Raw genomic sequence first — 24,130 nt, 5'->3', positions numbered from 1 at the left:
ACTCTACTACATTTACCTGACATAAAGTAGTGAAGATGTGTGTAATGTAAGGTTGAACCTTTTCCCAAAGTATTCTAGTTACCATATTGAGAAAAGTTATTATTCTCGTCACGTATCGTTTTGTGCAATACATTTACATTTACATTTAAGTCATTTAGCAGACACTCTTATCCAGAGCGACTTACAAATTGGTGCATTCACCTTATGATATCCAGTGGAACAACCACTTTACAATAGTGCATCTAAATCTTTTAAGGGGGGGGTTAGAAGGATTACTTTATCCTATCCTAGGTATTCCTTAAAGAGGTGGGGTTTCAGGTGTCTCCGGAAGGTGGTGATTGACTCTGCTGTCCTGGCGTCGTGAGGGAGCTTGTTCCACCATTGGGGTGCCAGAGCAGCGAACAGTTTTGACTGGGCTGAGCGGGAACTGTGCTTCCTCAGAGGTAGGGGGGCCAGCAGGCCAGAGGTGGATGAACGCAGTGCCCTTGTTTGGGTGTAGGGCCTGATCAGAGCCTGAAGGTATGGAGGTGCCGTTCCCTTCACAGCCCCGTAGGCAATCACCATGGTCTTGTAGCGGATGCGAGCTTCAACTGGAAGCCAGTGGAGAGAGCGGAGGAGCGGGGTGACGTGAGAGAACTTGGGAAAGTTGAACACCAGACGGGCTGCGGCGTTCTGGATGAGTTGTAGGGGTTTAATGGCACAGGCAGGGAGCCCAGCCAACAGCGAGTTGCAGTAATCCAGACGGGAGATGACAAGTGCCTGGATTAGGACCTGCGCCGCTTCCTGTGTGAGGCAGGGTCGTACTCTGCGAATGTTGTAGAGCATGAACCTACAGGATCGGGTCACCGCCTTGATGTTAGTGGAGAACGACAGGGTGTTGTCCAGGATCACGCCAAGGTTCTTAGCACTCTGGGAGGAGGACACAAGGGAGTTGTCAACCGTGATGGCGAGATCATGGAACGGGCAGTCCTTCCCCGGGAGGAAGAGCAGCTCCGTCTTGCCGAGGTTCAGCTTGAGGTGGTGATCCGTCATCCACACTGATATGTCTGACAGACATGCAGAGATGCGATTCGCCGCCTGGTTATCAGAAGGGGGAAAGGAGAAGATTAATTGTGTGTCGTCTGCATAGCAATGATAGGAGAGACCATGTGAGGATATGACAGAGCCAAGTGACTTGGTGTATAGCGAGAATAGGAGAGGGCCTAGAACAGAGCCCTGGGGGACACCAGTGGTGAGAGCGCATGGTGCGGAGACAGATTCTCGCCACGCCACCTGGTAGGAGCGACCTGTCAGGTAGGACGCAATCCAAGCGTGGGCCGCGCCGGAGATGCCCAACTCGGAGAGGGTGGAGAGGAGGATCTGATGGTTCACAGTATCAAAGGCAGCAGATAGGTCTAGAAGGATGAGAGCAGAGGAGAGAGAGTTAGCTTTAGCAGTGCGGAGAGCCTCCGTGACACAGAGAAGAGCAGTCTCAGTTGAATGCCCAGTCTTGAAACCTGACTGATTAGGATCAAGAAGGTCATTCTGAGAGAGATAGCAGGAGAGCTGGCCAAGGACGGCACATTCAAGAGTTTTGGAGAGAAAAGAAAGAAGGGATACTGGTCTGTAGTTGTTGACATCGGAGGGATCGAGTGTAGGTTTTTTCAGAAGGGGTGCAAGTCTCGCTCTCTTGAAGACGGAAGGGACGTAGCCAGCGGTCAAGGATGAGTTGATGAACGAGGTGAGGAAGGGGAGCAGGTCTCCGGAAATGGTCTGGAGAAGAGAGGAGGGGATAGGGTCAAGTGGGCAGGTTGTTGGGTGTCCGGCCGTCACAAGACGCGAGATTTCATCTGGAGAGAGAGGGGAGAAAGAGGTCAAAGCACAGGGTAGGGCAGTGTGAGCAGGACCAGCGGTGTCGTTTGACTTAGCAAACGAGGATCGGATATTGTCAACCTTCTTTTCAAAATGGTTGACGAAGTCATCCGCAGAGAGGGAGGAGGGGGGAGGAGGATTCAGGAGGGAGGAGAAGGTAGCAAAGAGCTTCCTAGGGTTAGAGGCAGATGCTTGGAATTTAGAGTGGTAGAAAGTGGCTTTAGCAGCAGAGACAGAAGAGGAGAATGTAGAGAGGAGGGAGTGAAAGGATGCCAGGTCCGCAGGGAGGCGAGTTTTCCTCCATTTCCGCTCGGCTGCCCGGAGCCCTGTTCTGTGAGCTCGTAGTGAGTCGTCGAGCCACGGAGCAGGAGGGGAGGACCGAGCCGGCCTGGAGGATAGGGGACAGAGAAAATCAAAGGATGCAGAAAGGGAGGAGAGGAGGGTTGAGGAGGCAGAATCAGGAGATAGGTTGGAGAAGGTTTGAGCAGAGGGAAGAGATGATAGGATGGAAGAGGAGAGAGTAGCGGGAGAGAGAGAGCGAAGGTTGGGACGGCGCAATACCATCCGAGTAGGGGCAGAGTGAGAAGTGTTGGATGAGAGCAAGAGGGAAAAGGATACAAGGTAGTGGTAAAATAAAAGTAAAATAATAATAACAATAAAAGTACTGTATTTCACATTATGTGAGTGTGTGAATATTTTGTTCAAATTAAATACAAAATTGACTCTCTGACTGTCTTGGTTATTTTTGTATCATTGCAGGGACTGAGTTTGCCTTTTCTCAGTCGAACCAAAACATTATACTTCATGAATCAACACATATGGACATTATTATTATTTATTTATAATAAACTCCAATGGCTCCATATTTTTTGGTACTTGAATCACAGTGTTAGTTTAATACTTATTTCCCTCATTAAAATGCCAATCAATTTATAACATTTTTGACATGTGTTTTACTGGATTTTTTTGTTGTTATTCTGTCTCTCACTGTTCAAATAAACCTACCATTAAAATTATAGACTGATCATTTCTCTGTCAGTGGGCAAATGTACAAAATCAGCAGGGGATCAAATACTTTTTTCCCTCACTGTATTTGGAGGCAGTGAGAAGGGTGGAGGGAGCAAGTGGAGTTTCTCGGCAATCAAGGGATCCGGATATACAGTGCCTTTGGATAGTATTCAGACCCCTTGACTTTTTCCACATTTTGTTATGTTACAGCCTTATTCTAAAGTTGATTAAATACACATTTTTCCTCAGCAATCTACACACAATACCCCATCATGACAAAGCAAAAACAGGTTTTTAGAAATGTTAGCAAATGTATAAATAATAAAATAACAGAATAACTTTCTTTACATCAGTATTCAGACCCTTGCTATGAGACTTGAAATTTAACTCAGGTGCATCCTGTTTCCATTGATAATCCTTGATATTTCTACAACTTGATTGGAGTCCACCTGTGGTAAATTCAATTGATTGGACATGATTTGGAAAAGCATACACCTGTCTATTTAACCCTTATGTTGTTGTCTTAAGGGTAAATAATGATGTTTTGTTTAACAGCAGAGAAAACCCCCTAAATTATATTTTTTCAACTTGACATTTTATGACTTTTCCAAGAGTGACCCCATCATTAGAAAAAGTGAAACATCGCCTTTGTTCATATTTCCATGAAAGCTGTACACCACCAGGGTACAAAGATTGTCTTAGGGTCATTTTTGACCTGGCAGTTATAAAATAATTTACACACCACAAAAACACACACGAGAAATTGAGATTATGTGTGCTACTGATTGAACTCAGCCAGCAGCTCCTGAAGAGGAAGATCACCATGGTTGGCACAGTTAGAAAGAACAAGCGTGAGCTCCCCCCTGCACTCCTCTCAACAAGGGGGAGAGAGGCCTTCTCATCAAAGTTTGCCTTCACCCCCACCACCACTCTAGTTTCCTACCTCCCAAAGAGGAACAAGAATGTGGTCCTCCTGAGCACACTGCACAAAACGGCTGAGATCAGTGATCGTGAGGACAGGAAGCCAGACATCATCCTGGACTACAACCACATCAAAGAAGGCGTGTACAACCTGGACAAGGTGATTGGAACTTACAGCTGCAGGAGGATGACTGCCTGCTGCCCCCGGTCATCTTCCATAACATCATTGATGTGTCCACATACAATGCCTTCGTGATATGGAACAAGATCAACCCTACCTGGATGCCTGATAAGCGGAACAAGAGGGTGTTCCTGGAGCAGCTGGGCAAGGCACTTGTAACCCCACACATTCAAAGAAGGGAACGCCTCCCCTGCACACCAGCCTCTGAAGCGCTTGTGAAAGCTGTTCAGGGGGCTGAATCTTGTCCTGATCCACCTGAGACTGCAGCTGGGGCAGGCAAGAGGAGGAGAATCCAATTCTGCCCCCCAAAGAAGGACTGTACAACAAATACTTTATGCTGTGCATGTGAGAAATACATCTGCAAAGTCTATGCACACACACTTGCATACTGTCCTACATGTGATTAGAGTTGATTGATTTATGTTCTTCACATTTTTGTTTTGTATCTATTACCTTATTTTATTTGTGTTTATTGTTGTTGTTTATACACCTTGTGGGTGGGTCAATGGTTAAAAAAATGGGAGAAGACTAATATTTTGTAGTTGAATTCCTCATTGTACAGTATATAAGAATATATCACTATGTTGACTTTCCCTTGCAGTCCCCAGTCCACCTGGCCATGCTGCTGCTCCAGTTTCAACTGTTCTGCCTGCGGCTATGGAACCCTGACCTGTTCACCGGACGTGCTACCTGTCCCAGACCTGCTGTTTTCAATTCTCTAGAGACAGCAGGAGCGGTAGAGATACTCTCAATGATCGGCTAATAAAAGCCAACTGACATTTACTCCTGAGGTGCTGACCTGTTGCACCCTCGACAACTACTGTGATTATTATTATTTGACCATGCTGGTCATTTATGAACATTTGAACATCTTGGCCATGTTCTGTTATAATCTCCACCCGGCACAGCCAGAAGAGGATTGGCCACCCCTCATAGCCTGGTTCCTCTCTAGGTTTCTTCCTAGGTTTTGGCCTTTCTATGGAGTTTTTCCTAGCCACCATGCTTCTACACCTGCATTGCTTGCTGTTTGGGGTTTTAGGCTGGGTTTCTGTACAGCACTTTGAGATATCAGCTGATGTAAGAAGGGCTATATAAATAAATGTGATTTGATGTTGCCAAAAAAGTTCAAGACTTATTGTTTCCCTTCAATAAAACGCATTCAAAACTACTTTTTTTTTTCTGCTACTTTCTTGGGCTATACAAGTGCTATCTCTTGCTAAAAAATGCAGTACCTTTGGCAATAATAACAATAAACCTCTACTTTAGTAAAGAAAACAATTATGACAGGTGGGTTGTAATAAAAACGAGTGGTGTCCACTGATTAAATGCAGTCTTTCTGCATTGTGAAGAAGGAAAACCCAGATATTCACAAGGTTTGTGATGAAGGACACGTTTCTTCATGCAGAATAGATTTGGGGTTTAAAATTCAATTAAGCAGCTTTATTTTAAGTCTTGTTTAGTGAAGGCGGGTCATTTTTTACCCTTAGGACAAGGGGAGTATACAGAATGTTAAGACTACACAAGGGTTAAAGTCTCACAGTTGACAGTGCATATCAGAGCAAAAACCAAGCCATGAGGTCGAAGGAATTGTCCTTAGAGCTCCGAGACAGGATTGTGTCGAGGCTCAGATCTGGGGAAGAGTACCCAAAAATGTATGCTGCGTTGAAGGTCCCCAAGAACACAGTGGCCTCCATCATTCTTAAATGGAAGAAGTTTGGAAACACCAAGACTCTTCCTAGAGCTAGCCACCCAGTGGCAAAGGGCCTTGGTCAGGGAGGTGACCAAGAACCAGATGGTCACTCTGACAGAGCTCCAGAGTTCCTCTGTGGAGATGGGAGAAACTCTCAGAAGGACAACCATCTCTGCAGCACTTCACCAATCAGGCCTTTATGGTAGAGTGGCCAGACAGAAGCCACTCCTCAGTAAAAGGCACATGACAGCCTAATTGGAGTTTGCCAAAAGGCACCTAAAGACTCTAAGACCATGAGAAACAAGATTCTCTCATCTGATGAAACCAAGATTGAAATCTTTGGCCTGAATGCCAAGCGCCACGTCTGGAGGAAACCTGGCACCATCTCTACGGTGAGGCATGGTGGTGGCAGCATGGGGATGTTTCTCAGCGGCAGAGATTGGGAGACTAGTCAGGATCAAGGGAAAGATGAACGGAGCAAAGTACAGAGAGATCTGCTTCAGAGTGCTCAGGACCTCAGACTGGGGCGAAGGTTCACCTTCCAACAGGACAACAACCCTAAGAACACATCCAGATATAGCTAACTCCCGAATACTTAAATAAGATAAATATCTGTTTTCAAGTGTACTGGAAATATGCAGCATGCAACATGAATTGTTTTGATCGTATGAAGAGTTAACTCCGTTGACCATTTAGCCAATTTATTGAAAGCTAGCCAATGTTTGACTAGCCTAGCCAGCTACTGTAAATGTACATGTGTGTTTCATTATAGTAGCTAGTGATCTCTGTCAGTGAATTCAATTATTGAATGATATTTTGGCATGATAATGTTTCATTTCAAGTAACTAGCTGCAGGCTTAAATGATCATATCATTTGCATAGAAACCCAAATAAATGTAGATAGAAAGGGTGTGTGTGTGTGTGTGTGTGTGTGTGTGTGTGTGTGTGTGTGTGTGTGTGTGTGTGTGTGTGTGTGTGTGTCATGTATGCTAGAATGGAGGGTTTAAAAACGACAGCAGCATATGCATATTAGCCCATACATATGGCATAGCCAACACATATAGCATACCTTGCAATACAATCTTATCTAAAAACAGTTGGACAATGTGCTCTTCAATAAGAAAACCAGTTAGATTTCTAAACCAGATGAGTTCTCAAATAGCAGGTGCCCAATACCGTGGTGGACCTGCACAATGTTGGATGCATTGGAATATAAGGTATGGCGAATGATAAAGAGCCTGTAGGATTATACAAAAAGCAGTTGGGAAATGAATGTTTGCATTTTAAACACTAAATGTTCAGTGAATGTGAGTATAATTAGGTAGTTCACATTATTAACTTTCCTACTAACCTTCTAAAAGTTAACAGTGCCAAAATCTTGCCAATCCATTCATTATTCTACTAACTATGACTGAGTGTGAGACATGTTTTTCATGATGTACGCTCCATGTGTATACGTTTGAACAAACAACACCATCATAAAGTGTTTCACCATGTATTTGTATTTATCTTGAAGAACAATCTGGCCTTAATGGCCATCTACTCTCATCTCCACCTGGCACGGCCAGAAGAGGACTGGCCACCCCTCAGAGCCTGGTTCCTCTCTAGGTTTCTTCCTAGGTTCCTGCCTTTCCAGGGAGGTTTTCCTAGCCCCCTTGCTTCTACATCGGCATCGTTTACTGTTCGGAGTTTTAGGCTGGGTTTCTGTATAAACACTTTGTGACATCTGCTGATGTAAAAAAGGCTTTATAAATGAATGTGATTCTTTGATTATTGAGTACGGAGACAAATAGCAAAGGTATCTCAGGCAGTATTTGGAGTATGTAAATATAGTGTAACCTACCAATCAATGTATATCAAGTGCCATGGAGGGCACAATCTCACAATGTTGCAGTCCAGAAATGAGAGCTTTACCATCTATGCCAAAAGCCGGGCCTCTGATGGAGACTGTAGAACTGTCAGATGCATTCTTCAGTATTACCCCTTCTCTCTAGGCGCATGTGTGTGTCCAGGCACTATAGGCATATTGAAAGGATCCCACCCTGGTCACCAATGTAGCTGACCGATGTAGAGAGAGACAAGGACCTTAGCAGAATGCAATCTAAAGCTTGTGTGGTCCAGAGATGAGAACTCTACCATCTTTGGCAAAAGCCTGGGCTCCTGACGGGAACAATAGAATTGTCCACACTCCATGTTAAAATAGTAATATAAAACAAGTTTGTCACCTGTCAGATGTGAGCTGCTGTCTGAAGAGGAACATCTATAGCTTGCTCCCAAAGACTGAAATAAGATAAATATCTGTTTTTGAGTGCACTTGAAATATGCAGCATGCAACACGAATTGTTTTGTTCATATGAAGAGGTAACTCCATTGACCATTTAGCCAATTTATTGAAAGCTAACCAATGTTTGACTAGTCAAGCCAGCGACTGTAAATGTCAATTTGTGTTTCATTAGCTAGCGATCTCAGTCAGTGAATAGTAGTGGTGGAAAAAAAAAAAAAGTAAAGATACCTTTATAGAAAATTACTCAAGTAGAAGTGAAAGTCACCCAGTAAAGTACTACTTGAGTAAGTCTAAAAGTATTTGGTTTGAAATATACTTAAGTATCAAAAGTTAAATGTAATTGCTAAAATATACTTAAGTATCAAAAGTAAAATGTATAAATAATTTCCAATTCCAGACTGCATTATTTTCTTGTTTATTTTAATTTACAGATAGCCAGGGGCACCACTCAGACATAATTTACAAACAAAGCATGTGTTTAGTGAGTCATCAGATCAGAGGCATAAGGTTGACCAGGGATGTTGATAAGTGTGTGAATTTTATAATTTTCCTGTCCTGCTAAGCATACTAAATGTAAAGAGTACATTTTGGGTGTCAGGGAAAATGTATGGAGTAAAAAGTATATAATTTTCTTTAGGAATGTAGTAAAGTTAAAGTTCTAAAAAATATAAATATTAAAGTACAGATACCCCAAAAAAACGACAAGAAATACTTTCAAGTTTTTTTTTACTTAAGTACTACACCACTGGTGAATAGCACTTGGTTGATCTCTTGGAACAGGACACAGGAGAGCTGAATAGATCATGTGAGACAAAAGTGAGAGACAAGAATGAATTAGTAGTTTGTTTGTGAACTAGAAAATGAACATCCTGACTGTCTGAGGCAGGCTGCTCTGCAATCATCCTACTATTGACAGGGATAATGTGGCATTTCTTATTTGTCAGTAGGAATGAAATTAGTGGGTCCTGCCTTGACGACTGTATTAGATTTACAGTACGTGTCCTATAGATTCTGTCGTCTTAAACTGTTACCTAGAATAAACTGATAGCTGTATCGCTAGCATGTCATTCCAGGAAAGGGGCGTTTAAGCAATCTGCTCCTGCTAGCAAGCAACAGATCGCCTTGTTGTAACTATCAAGCTAGCTACATCTAACAGTCTGGGAGGACAGAGCACTACCACTCAACACCTCCTGCAACTGTTCTGCAGTAAAACCTTGCAATCCCAAGTATTTCTCTGCCGCTGCCACCACAACCTCTATTTTCGGCGACTTTCGATCCATTTCTGCAGTACAATTGACAACCATAGCAATGAATGCCAAGAAACCTACCTTACTGAAGCACATATTGACTTCACCTTCACTTGACCGCTGGCTACGTCCCTTCCGTCTTCAAGAGAGCGAGAGTTGCACCCCTTCTGAAAAAACCTACACTCGATCCCTCCGATGTCAACAACTACAGACCAGTATCCCTTCTTTCTTTTCTCTCCAAAACTCTTGAACGTGCCGTCCTTGGCCAGCTCTCCTGCTATCTCTCTCAGAATGAGCTTCTTGATCCTAATCAGTCAGGTTTCAAGACTGGGCATTCAACTGAGACTGCTCTTCTCTGTGTCACGGAGGCTCTCCGCACTGCTAAAGCTAACTCTCTCTCCTCTGCTCTCATCCTTCTAGACCTATCTGCTGCCTTTGATACTGTGAACCATCAGATCCTCCTCTCCACCCTCTCCGAGTTGGGCATCTCCGGCGCGGCCCACGCTTGGATTGCGTCCTACCTGACAGGTCGCTCCTACCAGGTGGCGTGGCGAGAATCTGTCTCCGCACCATGCGCTCTCACCACTGGTGTCCCCCAGGGCTCTGTTCTAGGCCCTCTCCTATTCTCGCTATACACCAAGTCACTTGGCTCTGTCATATCCTCACATGGTCTCTCCTATCATTGCTATGCAGACGACACACAATTAATCTTCTCCTTTCCCCCTTCTGATAACCAGGCGGCGAATCGCATCTCTGCATGTCTGTCAGACATATCAGTGTGGATGACGGATCACCACCTCAAGCTGAACCTCGGCAAGACGGAGCTGCTCTTCCTCCCGGGGAAGGACTGCCCGTTCCATGATCTCGCCATCACGGTTGACAACTCCCTTGTGTCCTCCTCCCAGAGTGCTAAGAACCTTGGCGTGATCCTGGACAACACCCTGTCGTTCTCCACTAACATCAAGGCGGTGACCCGATCCTGTAGGTTCATGCTCTACAACATTCGCAGAGTACGACCCTGCCTCACACAGGAAGCGGCGCAGGTCCTAATCCAGGCACTTGTCATCTCCCGTCTGGATTACTGCAACTCGCTGTTGGCTGGGCTCCCTGCCTGTGCCATTAAACCCCTACAACTCATCCAGAACGCCGCAGCCCGTCTGGTGTTCAACCTTCCCAAGTTCTCTCACGTCACCCCGCTCCTCCGCTCTCTCCACTGGCTTCCAGTTGAAGCTCGCATCCGCTACAAGACCATGGTGATTGCCTACGGAGCTGTGAAGGGAACGGCACCTCCATACCTTCAGGCTCTGATCAGGCCCTACACCCAAACAAGGGCACTGCGTTCATCCACCTCTGGCCTGCTGGCCCCCCTACCTCTGAGGAAGCACAGTTCCCGCTCAGCCCAGTCAAAACTGTAAGCTGCTCTGGCACCCCAATGGTGGAACAAGCTCCCTCACGACGCCAGGACAGCGGAGTCAATCACCACCTTCCGGAGACACCTGAAACCCCACCTCTTTAAGGAATACCTAGGATAGGATAAAGTAATCCTTCTAACCCCCCCCCCTTAAAAGATTTAGATGCACTATTGTAAAGTGGTTGTTCCACTGGATATCATAAGGTGAATGCACCAATTTGTAAGTCGCTCTGGATAAGAGCGTCTGCTAAATGACTTAAATGTAAATGTAAATATTCTTTCCATCACTCTCTATTAGTTTCTGCGTACTCACAGAAATCCTCTCAGGATCCCTCACCCTGTAGCGACCTTACTCTACCACTCTCTTAACTGCTTCAGCATGTTTTTTGGGACTCAGGGATTTGACAGCATTACAAGGAATCCTGACGACTTAATGCTCCATCCTCACAGGCACCTGAGCCTGTTTAGGGATGGGATTTAAACTGTGACTGAAGGAGTGGAATGATATTTTAATGTGCTACTGTTGTGTGATCTCGGTTTAACCCCCCCCCCTTCCCACAATGGAATATTTTGTTTCAATACCCCGTACAGTAAGTGGAGGCAATACACCACAATAGGTGTAGTTTGCCATAAAACCTTAAAGAAGGAGATTTGATGTGTAACACAAGCAGCAGTACCGTAATTCAAAGAACAGCGCGCATTCCCTTCTCATTTAGCCACACCCTTTGAGCTATGACGCCACCCAATAACATCGTTTCTCTTCAGTGTAAACGGAAATGAACAGTGACCAAGAAGAATTTACACATTAGCGTTTTTATTGTTGATATTAAGACGTGTATTGACAACATGGAACTCAAAATGTGACTTATTTAACTGCACAGCATCACATACTTACCCCATGTAGTCTTTAATTCGCGTTGGAGACAGGACTTGGTTGATAGACGTTTTTTAGATAACGCTAGTTAGCTGCTAACAATGGCTAACTGTATGGTTTTTCACACTCAAATAGCCTCCATCATGGAGGTGCTAGCAAATGCAGCCGTAGCAGATATCTGTAAACTCGTAGACGACGACTATGCAGTGTTTCGTTTGGAAATTACTCAAAGCCAGAAAGAAAACAGAGCATTGCGGAGGAAACTACAGCTACTGGAACTGAAGGTGGCACGAGAGCGCGTCACCTCCAGTCGTCCAAGTAGTGTCAAGATCCTCGACCGATACAGAGGAATGGCAAGAGGTACATTTTGCAGAAGGCTGAGGCTGCGCGGCCTAACGCCATCCATATATAACTCAGTGCCTGTCGCCCCGTTCCCCTCTGCACATGTGTTATGTGTTAACTGGAATTGGGTCTTGGTCAGTTTTTGGATAGTATGCAATAATTCACCAGATTACTTAGCTATCTTGAACAAAGAAACAATATAAAATTCTAGCCAGATTAATTTACTGCATTAAACGAACGCAATATGTTGCATGGAACATAATACATTGATCAATAAAAAGTATATCAACTAGTTATGCTAAGTGTTACCTTACATCCTTACCAATTCTAGACAGTGTCAAAACTGTCAATAGTGTACAATATAGCGTTGAGCATTGACAGTAGCTAATGTAACAACCCCCCCCCCAATTCACTCTCAGGTGAAGGACATCTCACTGGAGGCCACAGGAGCTTTGTGAAGCCAGCGGGACACAATACATGGCAAGATGATCAACCAATCACTGTTGATGAGGGGAGTGGAACTTCAACCCAGCATGTTATTGTGATAGAGGTTAGTGTAATAGTGTTGCATAAAAAATTACATTTACTTTGTAAATTAAATTTGGCCCGTTTATTTCAGAAAGGCTCCCCTCAGCTATTCACTTGCTTACATGTACATCTGCCATAGGGGAACTTGTAAGACTTTCCTAAGATGCTGTTATACAATTCAACTCATGTACCAGTAATAACCTCCTCTCTTCTTGTGTCAGTCTACAGATGCAGAGGCTGCAGGTCCTGGGGTCAAGCAGGAGAGTTCTGAAGGAGAGGAAATTCAACGGCACAGCAGAGACATCCAGACTGGAGCACCCGCTGTACCCACGGAGGACCCCACCACCGCTCCAGCGCAGCCCAGGACCCGACGCAACATCATGGAGGTCAGTGGAACGCTGAACGCCGTTCTCAAGACAGAAACAGACACAGAGACTTTAACTGAAACACAAAGGCTAGACACAGGATCTGACCACAGATCAGGCCAAGGGAGACTGGTCTGTCACACAGGATCTGATCCTGCTCCTGGCTCAGAGTATTTACTTTACGGTAATCCGAGCCCGAGGACGGTTCAGTCCCAACGGGACTCAGGTGACGCGTTACATGATCCATCTTGTTCTTACACTACAGAGATGGACCCTGGCAACATATCCTTGGGTTTAGAGACACAGACTAATCTATCTAGAGGGGACTGGAACCGGTACAGTAGTAGTAGTGTATACTCTGAAGGATGCCTAGATAAGCAAGGGGAGGGTTTGGTTGTAGATGAAGTGAAAGTGGAGTGTGAGGTTCCTCTCACATGGAATGCAGATAGTCACCTAGGATACGGACTCTCACAGAGCAGAGGTTTCTTAGATTACAGGGAAAGCTCAGAGACAAATCCGAATGTCGCAACCCACTCCCCTTTACACTCGCTCAGGGATCGCGACCCAGTGTCCACGTCGATTGGGCCTTCCGATTCTCACGGCCACATCCTTTTCGATCAGGTATCGAACTCAAACGACAGGGCTAGAGCTCAGGGAGGGGGAGCAGCATCAGGCAATAGTAAAGAGAAACGGTTCCTCTGCATGTTCTGTAACAAAGGCTTCAGCTGCCCCCAGAAGGTGGAGATCCACCAGAGGGTCCACACAGGAGAGAAACCCTTCAGCTGTACACAGTGTCACAAACGCTTTGCTCAGGCTTGTGACCTGAAGAGGCACCAAAGGGTCCACACAGGGGAGAAACCCTACAGCTGCCCCCAATGTGATAAGAGGTTCTCCCACCAGCACCATCTGAAGAGGCACATGAAGGTCCACACAAGATAGAGACTAGGTGGAGGGCCGAAAAACATTAAGTTGATTGATCCCTGTCGAGGGAGGAGCTGATTTTTGTAGATGACAGTAAAACATTCTTATGATGACTATTACATGTGTTGGTACCTTCAATTCTTGCACATTTTCTCATAAAAAGTATATTCCAAAATTCTGTTGGGCAAATTTTCTAAACTGCTTAATTTTGAACCAATCAGAACTCCAGCACAAACACCTTGTGATGAAGGCAGCCAATGGACTGCTTCTATCTACGACGTAAATACTGCCTCTTGTGAAAACGCAAGCTGCTGTCTGATGAAGAGGAACAGATATAGCTAACTCCCAAAGACTGAAATAAGATAAATATCTGTTTAAGTGCACTGGAAATATGCAGCATGCAACATGAATTGTCTTGATTTTATGTAGAGAGAACGCCGTTTACAATTTAGCCAATTTATTGAAAGCTAGCCAATGTTATTTTGACTAGCCTAGTCAGCTACTGCAAATGTAAATTTATGTTTCATTAGCTTTTTGTCAGTGAATTCAATTTTTTAAATCATGTTTTGTCTCATTTCAAGTAACTAGCTGCAAACTTAAATAAACATTTAATCATCATAAATGCTCCATAGAAACCCAAATAAAAGCATGTAGATAGAAAGATGTGTGTGTCATGAATGGAGGTGTAAAAATGTTGGCTGCATATATGCATATTAGCCAAATCATATAGCATACCTTGCAGTACAATCTTCTCTAAAAACAGTTGTACAATGTGCTTTGCAATAAGAAAACCAGAGTTTGATTTCTAAACCAGATGAGTTCTCAAATTGCAGCTAACAAATCTCATGCATAATGTTGGATGCATTAGAATATAAAGTATGGAAAATGATAAAGAGCCCTTAGGATTATAGAAAAAAAACAGTTGGGAAATGAATGTTTCTTTGTTTTGTTTGAGTTTCAAATACAAAATGTTCAGTGAATGTGAATATATTTAGGTGGTTTAAATTATACATGTTCCTACTAACCTTCTAAAAGTTGACAGTGCCAAGATTTTGCAAATCCATTCATTATTCTACTAACTATGACTGAATGTGAGACAAGTTTCCCATAATGTACGTTTCATGCATATACAGTGCCTTCGGAAAGTATTCAGACCCCTTGACTTTTTCCACATTTTGTTACGTTAGCCTTATTTTAAAATTGATTAAATAGTTTTTCTTCATCAATCTACACACAATACCCCATAATGAAAAAGCAAAAACTGGTTTTTATACATTTTTGCTAATAAAAAAACATAACTGAAATACCTTATTTACATAAGTATTCAGACCCTTTGCTATGAGACTCGAAATTGAGCTCAGGTGCATCCTGTTTCAATCGATTATCCTTGAGCCATTTCTACAACTTGATTGGCGTCCACCTGTGGTAAATTCAATTGATTGGACATGATTTGGAAAGGCACACACGTCTATATAAGGTCCCACAGTTGACAGTGCATGTCAGAGCAAAAACCAAGCCATGAGTTCGAAGGAATTGTCCGTAGAGCTCCGAGACAGGATTGTGTCGAGGCACAGATCTGGGGAAGGGTACCAAAAAAATTTCTGCAGCATTGAATGTCCCCAAGAACACAGTGGCCCTGATCATTCTTAAATAGAAGAAGTTTGGAACCACTAAGATTCTTCCTAGAGCTGGCCGCCCGGCAAAACTGAGCAATCGGCAGAGAAGGGCCTTGGTCAGAGAGGTGACCAAGAACCCAATGGTCACTTTGACAGAGCTCCAGAGTTCCTCTGTCGAGATGGGATAAACTTCCAGAAGGACAACCATCTCTGCAGCACTCCACCAATCAGGCCTTTATGGTAGAGGGGCCAGACGGAAGCCACTCCTCAGTAAAAGGCACATGCCAGCCCGCTTGGAGTTTGACAAAAGGCACCTAAAGGACACTCAGGCCATGAGAAACAAGATTCTCTCGTCTGATGAATCCAAGATTGAACTCTTTGGCCTGAATGCCAAGCGTCACATCTGGAGGAAACCTGGTATCATCCCTATGGTGAAGCATGGTGGTGGCAGCATCATGCTGTGGGGATGTTTTTCAGCAGCAGGGACTGGGAGACTAGTCAGGATCAAGGGAAAGATGAACGGAGCAAAGTACAGAAAGATCCTTGGTGAAAACCTGCTCCAGAGTGCTTAGCACCTCAGACTGGGGCGAAGGTTCACCTTCCAACAAGACAACGACCCTAAGCACACAGCCAAGACAAAGCAGGAGTGGCTTCGGGACAAGTCTCTGAATGTCCTTGAGTGGCCCAGCCAGAGCCCGGACTTGAACCCGATCGAACATCTCTGGAGAGACCTGAAAATAGCTGTGCAGCAACGCTCCCCAACCAACCTGACAGAGCTTGAGAGGATCTCCAGAGAAGAATGGGAGAAACTTCCCAAATACAGGTGTGCCAAGCCTGTAGTGTCGTACCCAAGAAGACTCGAGGCTGTAATCACTGCCAAAGGTGCTTCAACAAAGTAGTGAGTGAAGGGTCTGAATACTTATTTAAATGTGATATTTCATTATATATTTTATTTAATAAATGTGCAAAACTTTTTTGCTTTGTCATTTTGGGGTATTGTGTGTAGATTGAGGGGGAAAAATAATTTGATCAATTTTAGAATAAGGCTGTAACGTAAGAAAATGTGGAAAAAGTCAAGAGGTCTGAATACTTTCCGAAGGTGTGGACTGACAGTGAAATGCTTACTTACGGCCCTTCCCAACAATGCAGAGAAAGAAAAGAGAGATAATAGAAAAGGAACAAATGTATTCAGAATTAATAAATATACACTCTGAAAACCAGCTCCTCCCTCGACAGAAGATCATGTAGCTTGCTAAAGCCCATCACCTGTACGCACTGCAGGAAGAGTTTCTGGGAGAGGAGCTACCTCAGGATACACCAGCAGAAAAAACATTCCACTCTATTACATAGACAGTAAGGCTGGAATTTGCCAGGGACCTCATGATAAAATATTATCACAATAGTTAGGTTCCGATGCAATATTTCTACGTTTCTCACAATTGTATATGTATTCCGATTCGATATTGCGATTTGATGTTCCAAACATATTGCTCATTATATGTCTGCTGCAGAGAGAGGAGAGAGCGTGAGAAAACTAGTTTTTATAAATCTGGGAAATAAAAGTGCTGAAAACATGTTGTCTCACTATTTGAAAAGAAGATGGAGAACAAGCTATAGGATAAAAAATACCTGAGGTTTTTCGCAGGTATGGCCGGCTAGCACCAGCTAACGCTACCTACAGTAGCAAAAAAGTACTAATAATAAAACTTTTTTTTAAATAAATTGGTAATTGGAGTCAAATATCGATATAGTATCTCAAAATTATATTGCAATATGTAACTGACATGTTAAGCAATATGTAACACGATTTGTAACCATTCCAATCATTAAATACATATTAATTTTCATTGTTGTCAACAGAAAAGATCCACAGATGCATTTGGATTAATGAGAGTAACAGATTTCAGTGTTGAATATTCCTGAGCAAAATATTGCATCCAGACATTGTGTGATATATAAGGCAGCGGTCTAAGACACATCGGTCTAAGGCACTGCATCTCAGCGCTAGAGGCGTCACTACAGACCCTGGTTCAATTCCAGGCTGTAGCACAACCGGCCGTGATTGGGAGTCCCATAGTGCGGCGCACAATTGGCCCAGCATCGTCCGGGTTAGGCCGTCATTGTAAATAAGAATTTGTTCTTAACTGACTTGCCTAGTTAAATAAAGGTTAAATACAAATATATTAACACTAAAAAGTCTGTTACATCAAATAAAAATTTAATGTATTTATAAAGCTCTTTTTACATCAGCAAATGTCATAAAGTGCTTTCCAGACGTCCAGCCTAAAACCCCAAACAGTAAACAATGCAGATGTAGAAGCACGGTGGCTAGGAAAAACTCCCTAGAAAGGCAGGAACCTAGGAAGAAACCTAGAGAGGAACCAGGCTCTGAGGGGTGGCCAGTCCTTTTCTCGCTGTGCCAGGTGGAGATAAGAGTACATGGCCATTAAGGTCAGATTGTTCTTTAAGATGTTCATATTGTGTTTCTACTGTGTAGGCTATATGTGTAGGCTATATGATGTTCACAAATGCCTGTATCATTACTTCTATTCAACTACTTTATTTTTTATGAGTAAATGAATGCAGTTTATCAAGTTCATGCAGTTTTTAGTTGAGACGTATGTGTGGTTTATAAATTGTGTATTTAAAACTCAGACTTTTCATTCCAAGACTTTCATTGAGACTCTCTTTAGTATACATCACACCTGATCTCACCCTATTCTGCATACACCCGACAGTGCTTTATAACCATTATACACTTACTAAATATACCTACACACTAACAAACACCTACTGTACACGTCAAAATAGTTAAGTCAGGTTTGTCTGATGGTGACTTTTGACTTATTGTAGCTGACTTTTTTACCCACAACGTCATATTTATGTCCACCAACAATGAAGTCATTCTATAACTACAGTATAGGACTCATGTAGTGGGGATGGGTAAACACTCCATGTTGAAAGTGTGTTTATTATCTGTGTGTACGTACCGGAGCGAGTGTATGTCTGTGTAATCTGGATCACATGTCTATTCCAGGATGAGGGTCCAGAGGTGCTGCTGGTGAAGGAGGAGGGGTGTGAGGAGGGTCTGGGGAACACTGAGGGGACCATGGTCATGGATGACAACCAGACTACACCTCCTCCTGAACCCACAGAGGAACCAGCTGAGCAGCACAGGACCACACATAGTCTCACTGAGGTGAGCCCACTGTAAACTACTGTCTGAATGGTATTAGGTCAGAGCTTGGATCCACAAAGCCTCTCTGAGTTGGAGTGCTGAACTAGGATCAGTTTAGCCTTTTAGACCATGATGAATAAGACAATATAGACAGATGGGGACCTGATCCTCGATCAGCACTTCTACACTGAGACTACCCTGGGGCCGTATCCACAAAGTGTCTCAGAAAAGGTCACAGGAATTTGGTTATAACCTGTTTTAAGACAACAGCAAAAAACTGAGCTCAGAATATGTTTTAGGATGATGTTAAGACACTGCTCAGACAAACTGAGCCAGGAGTAAAATCCACTCATAAAAGTTTCTCAGCTGGTAATCATGAGAGTTTGAGTTACCGTAAAGGAAAGATAGTGATGGCGCTCATTGACATTGTTACGAGGCCTTCCCAACAATGCAGTGAGAAAGAAAATAGAGAAATAATAGAAAAATAATAACAGAATAATAAATACACAATGAGTAACGATACACGGGGTACCAGTACTAGGATAATTGAGGTAGATATGTACATATAACTAGGAATAAAGTGACTAGTCAACAGGACAGATAATAAACAGCAGCGTATGTGACGAGTCAAAAAAAGTTAGTGCAAAAAGGTCAATGAAGATAGTCCGGGTAGCTATTTGGTTAACTATTTTAACTCACTATTTATCAGTCTTATGGCTTGGGGATAGAAGCTGTTCAGGGTCCTGTTGGTTCCAGACTAGGGCTGTGGCGGTCACGAAATGTTGTCAGCTGATGATTGTCAAGCAAATATCTGTCGGTCTCATGGTAATTGACCGTTAATTAACATAAACACATTTAGCATCTCCTGGCTTCCACACTCCTGCCTAAAAGCCACTGATGTTGACCTTTGGAACATCTACATTTTAAAAAGTCTAACAAGTCCATGTAATTATAGCCTACACCTTCACAATAAATCCATTATTTATTTTAGACAGGTCTAAAGAAGCATGATATGAAGAAAATGTAGTCTATTTCAGAAGAACAGAATAGCATGTCCTTATGTTAGGTCCTGATCTGGATATGCCATACGGCTGTGGGCTACACTAGTTAATTTAGCAGACAAGATTTGCTTAGAATTCCGTGGCATTATTTTATAGTATGAAGAATCCAATTGAACAAAGCTGAATAAAATAGAAAGGATATTTTTTCCAAATGATTTGAGGGAGTGCACATGCGGCTATTCTGTGTTGAGTTGTTAACAAATAAATAATTACTCCTATATTCTTAATTTAGAGTTATTAATCTATCTTTAGTTGTTCTACAAACGTTGGTCTATATGTTTTGATTTGTAATACATTGTAAGGCTGCATGATGCGACTCTAATGATGATTTTTTTTTTGTCGCTTGAAAGGCATGAGCTCTGCTTTGTTTTTTTTTGCGCAGGCTGTACACACTTCATCAGTCTCTCATTCACAATTTGAGAAGCACTTGATAATGCCTCGAATTTCCCGGCGGCATCCCCTTTGTGTGGCCATAATGCACCCTAAAAACAATCCATGCCTTTTGCAGCCCTTCACCTTGATTGCTGCATGCTCTGTAGCACTTCTCACTCACACGGCTCTCCATCACGTGATCTGGTCTTTCTCACAGGCTACAAGTGAAGGCAGACACATCGGGTACGCAACTGCGCACGTCCTTATCCAATTCCATGGTGCACATTGAAGATATTGGAAGAACTGTCCACATTTACTTTTCGTCAGCCAACAAGATGAGTCGGCCTAACGAGCAGCAAAAGCACTAGCCTATGTCAATCTACTATCCCCCATAGTACAAAAGTTGGCCTATTATATTCTGTGTGAGAAATAAATATTCCAAACATAGTCTGGGACAGTTGTGGGATGCAATAGATCACAAATTAATACAACCACTAGCATCAAAAAAACTTTTTTACGCAATGCGGCTGATGCAACAGATCAGAATGTTTAGCTTAAAATGTTGATAAACTATTAGGCTATTTGTTCACATTATAAGTGCAGCAATGCGCACACGGCAGTAGGCTATAAGCGCAAATATTTCATTAGCGGGAAAACACCATTATCACAAATGCAATTGTGCATGGAATACTGTTATTATAAAGGTGCATTTTCATGGTGAAAATGATCTTTCCCAAACTTGACACTCACACACTGCTTATGTATGCCAGTTAGGCTCTGCACCCCTTGTGAAATGGATTAATGTGCTTAATTTTAAGAAGTTATTTGGCCACTTTGTAGTTGTGATACAAACATTATCAAGCAGGCCTATGGGCTAGGCTACATGAGGTGTGCGATTATGATAAAAAAAATAAAAACATTTCAAGTATTTTTTTCTTGCCTTGTGCTGAGCAAGTGATAATATATAATTCACAAGTGATAAGTTAATAGTCACCCATCAGACTATTCTTGATTTAATTTTATCTTTACATATACTAAATAATATATATAGCCTTCCCTGTAGCTCAGTTGGTAGAGCATGGTGTTTGCAACACCAGGGTTGTGGGTTTGATTCCCACGGGGGGGCCAGCACAGAAAAAAAAAAATGTATATAATTGTATGAAATGTATGCATTCACTACTGTAAGTCGCTCTGGATAAGAGCGTCTGCTAAATGACTAAAATGTAAAATGTAAATATATGTGTGAAATTTGTTTTGATTTAGAATGGACCATTATCATGCACCTGTCTCGAAACAGGGTCAGCGGGAAAAAATACATTTAATCTCTGCACTTAAATAGCGAATGGAGGATGCTTTTCCCGTGGTTCATTTTCATGCCAGCCAGGTAGGCTATACTCCTGTTGTAAAGATAAGCAATGAGCTTAATATTTGCTTAATATTAGGAAAGTTGAGAAATAAATATAGTAGGCCTAGCCTATAGAAATCTGATGGGATCCTCCTTTTTTTTTTTAAGAGGCCATCACTCTATTTTATTGCGCAATTTCATAGCCATTGAAATGTTACGCAACATGAGCTCATGAAGTGTTTGATTAGATTTTCGATTACATTTGCATTGATGCCAGAGTGATTAGAGGGACAATAGAGTGCTGAGTACCAGGAAGTTAGCAGGTTTGGTAGGCTACTAATGACCATCAGCAGCATCAGAGCTTGGAGAAGCCTAATTACCGTGACTAAATGGTGACGCGGAATTTGACTGCCTTCATGACTTGTGACTGCCGGTGTGGCGGTAAGGTCACTGCAACAGCCCTATTCCAGACTTGGTGCATCGGTACCGCTTGCCCTGCGGTAGCAGAGAGAACAGTCTATGACTTCGGTGGCTGGGGTCTTTGACAATTTTTAGGGCCTTCCTCTGACACCGCCTGGTATAAAGGTTCTGGATGGCAGGGAGCTTGACCCCAGTGAGGTACTGGATTGTATGCATTACCCTCTGTAGCGCTTTGCGGTTGGATGCTAAGCAGTTGCCATACCAAGCGGTGATGCAGCCAGTCAAGATGCTCTCAATGGTGCAGCTGTAGAACCTTTTGAGGATCTGAGGGCCCATGCCAAATCTTTTCAGCCTCCTGAGGGGGAAGAGGCATTGTCGTGCCCTCTTCACGACTGTGTTGGTGTGTGTGTAGACCATGATAGGTCCTTAGTGATGTGGACACTGTAGAACTTGTAGAACTCGATCCACTCCACTACAGTCCGGTCGATGTGAATGGGGGCGTGCTCAGCCCTCCGTTTCCTGTAGTCCATGATCAGCTCCTTTGCCTTGCTGATGTTGAGGGAGAGGTTGTTGTCCTAGCACCACACTGCCACTTCTCTGACCTTCTCCCTGTAGGCTGTCTCATCGTCGTCGGTGATCAGGCCTACCACTGTCGTGTCGTCAGCAAACTTAATGGTGTTGGAATCGTGCGCGTCCACACAATCGCGATGAACAGGGAGTACAGGAGGGGACTAAGCTTAGTGGTGAGCTTTGAAGGCACTATCGGGTTAAACGCTGAGCTGTAGTCAATGAACAGCATTGTCACCTCTTGACCAGGTGGGAGAGGGCAGTATGGAGTTCAATAGAGATGGCGTCATCTGTGGCTCTGTTGGGTCGGTATGCGAATTGGAGTGGGTCCATGGTGTCTGGTGTGATGGTGTTGATGTGAGCAATGACCAGCCTTTCAAAGCATTTCATGGCTACAGATGTGAGTGCTACGAGGCGATAGTCATTTAGACAGGTTACCTAGGTGTTCTTGGGCACAGGGACTATGGTGGTCTGCTTTAAACATGTAGGTATTACAGACTGGGTCAGGAAGAGGTTGAAAATGTCAGTGAAGACACTTGCCAGCTGGTCAGCGGATGCTCGGAGTACGCATCTGGTAATCCGTGTGGCCCTGCGGCCTTGTGAATGTTAGAACTTTAAACAGGTTCTCTCACATCAGCTACGGAGAGTATGATCATACAGTTGTCTTAAACAGCTGGTGCTCTCATGCATGGTTCAGTGTTGCTTGCCTCGAAGCGAGCATAGAAGGCATTTAGTATGCGTCTCTGTGTGTGGAGTAAAGGTGATCTAGAGTTTTTTTTCGCCACTAGTTGCACAGGTGACATGCTGGTAGAAATTAGGTAAAACGGATATCAGTTTTCCTGCATTAAAATCACCGTCCACTAGGAGCACCTCCTCTGGATGAGCATCTTCTTGTTTGCTTATGGCCCTATACAGCTCGTTGAGTGTGGTCTTAGTCCCATCATCTGTTTGGGGTGGTAAATAGACAGCTATGGAAGATATAGTATTCTAACTCATGCGAGCAGAACCTCGAGACTTCCTTAATATTAGAGATCGCACACCAGCTGTTGTTAACAAAGAGACATACACCTCCCCCTTGAGCTTACTGGATGCTGCCGTTCTGTCCTACTGCTGCCAGATGTATATTATCCATGTTCATGTTCAGCCAAGACTCCGAGAACCATAGGTTATTACAGTTCTTCAGGTGCCGTTGATAGGATAGTCTCAAATGGAGCTCGCCCATTTTGTTTTTCAGTGATTGTATGTTCGCCAATAGAAGGGAGGTTAGAGGTGGTTTATGTACTCGCCGACGTAGTTTGTCAGGGCGCCTGCATGTTGGCCTCTCTTGCGCAGTCTTTTTCATTTCCGAGTCTTTGGGATTAGGGCCTGGTCCGGGGTGAGAAGTAGGTCCTGCTCCTCTGACTCATTGAAGTAAAAATATTAATCCAAATTGAGGTTAGTGATCGCTGTTCTGATGTCCAGAAGCTCTTTTCGGTCATAAGAATTAGAATTATGGGGAATAACTCATCGCGATGAGGCATTGCCAGCTTTGGACTATAGAATGCTTCAGACAACCATCAAATGTTGCAATGGTAAAATGTTTCATATAATTTTACTTTGCCTACTCTTAATTCTTGCCTAATATTTTTGCATGCATAACCTTTTTTGTAACCAATTCCGATGGTTGTTAAAAGCAGAATTTTGTTAATGGGCTATTACAGTTATATCAACACATTCGTCACTACCGTTTAACAACTCTAAATCGCTTTGGCACAGTAGGCATAATCCAACTTGCCGATAATGTTGAATAAAACGTTTGAACAGTCTATAATTTTCATTCAACATAATCAAAGTTAACATAGGCCTTACCATGTGAAACTGATAGACCTTTCAAATGTTTTATGCAACATTATCTAGATGCTTTCAATTTCCAAACCTATAGGCATGCCCAATTTAAGTATATTTTTTA

General features: G+C 43.3%; 2 protein-coding genes across 16 annotated transcripts in view; one reads left to right on the top strand and one right to left on the bottom strand.

The window, feature by feature from the left end:
* The window catches only part of LOC106610073 (zinc finger protein 214), an 844,054-nt gene that overhangs the window by 543,260 nt on the left and 276,664 nt on the right, over window positions 1–24,130 (bottom strand). The gene's annotated exons all lie outside the window — the stretch shown is intronic.
* Window positions 1–24,130, top strand: part of LOC106610072 (neurotrophin receptor-interacting factor homolog) — a 437,457-nt gene that overhangs the window by 164,371 nt on the left and 248,956 nt on the right. For 6 of the 11 annotated variants that reach the window (XM_045723125.1, XM_045723129.1, XM_045723122.1 and 3 more), the window contains exons 2-4: window positions 12,229–12,359; window positions 12,559–12,723; window positions 18,277–18,438. The exons of 1 other annotated variant lie outside the window; for it this stretch is intronic. In XM_045723125.1, the coding sequence (XP_045579081.1) occupies window positions 12,229–12,359; window positions 12,559–12,723; window positions 18,277–18,438 (458 nt within the window). Of the gene's footprint in view, window positions 1–11,349; window positions 11,828–12,228; window positions 12,360–12,558; window positions 12,724–18,276; window positions 18,439–24,130 lie in introns of those variants that run through there. 4 more of the 11 variants (XM_045723124.1, XM_014209212.2, XM_045723130.1 and 1 more) reach the window with 3 other exon arrangements.

Source organism: Salmo salar, chromosome ssa08 (genome assembly GCF_905237065.1).
Source record: "Salmo salar chromosome ssa08, Ssal_v3.1, whole genome shotgun sequence".
Taxonomy (NCBI): Eukaryota; Metazoa; Chordata; class Actinopteri; order Salmoniformes; family Salmonidae; genus Salmo; species Salmo salar.
The sequence above is the reverse complement of the archived record's forward strand: the minus strand, read 5'-3'. Positions and strand labels throughout refer to the sequence as shown.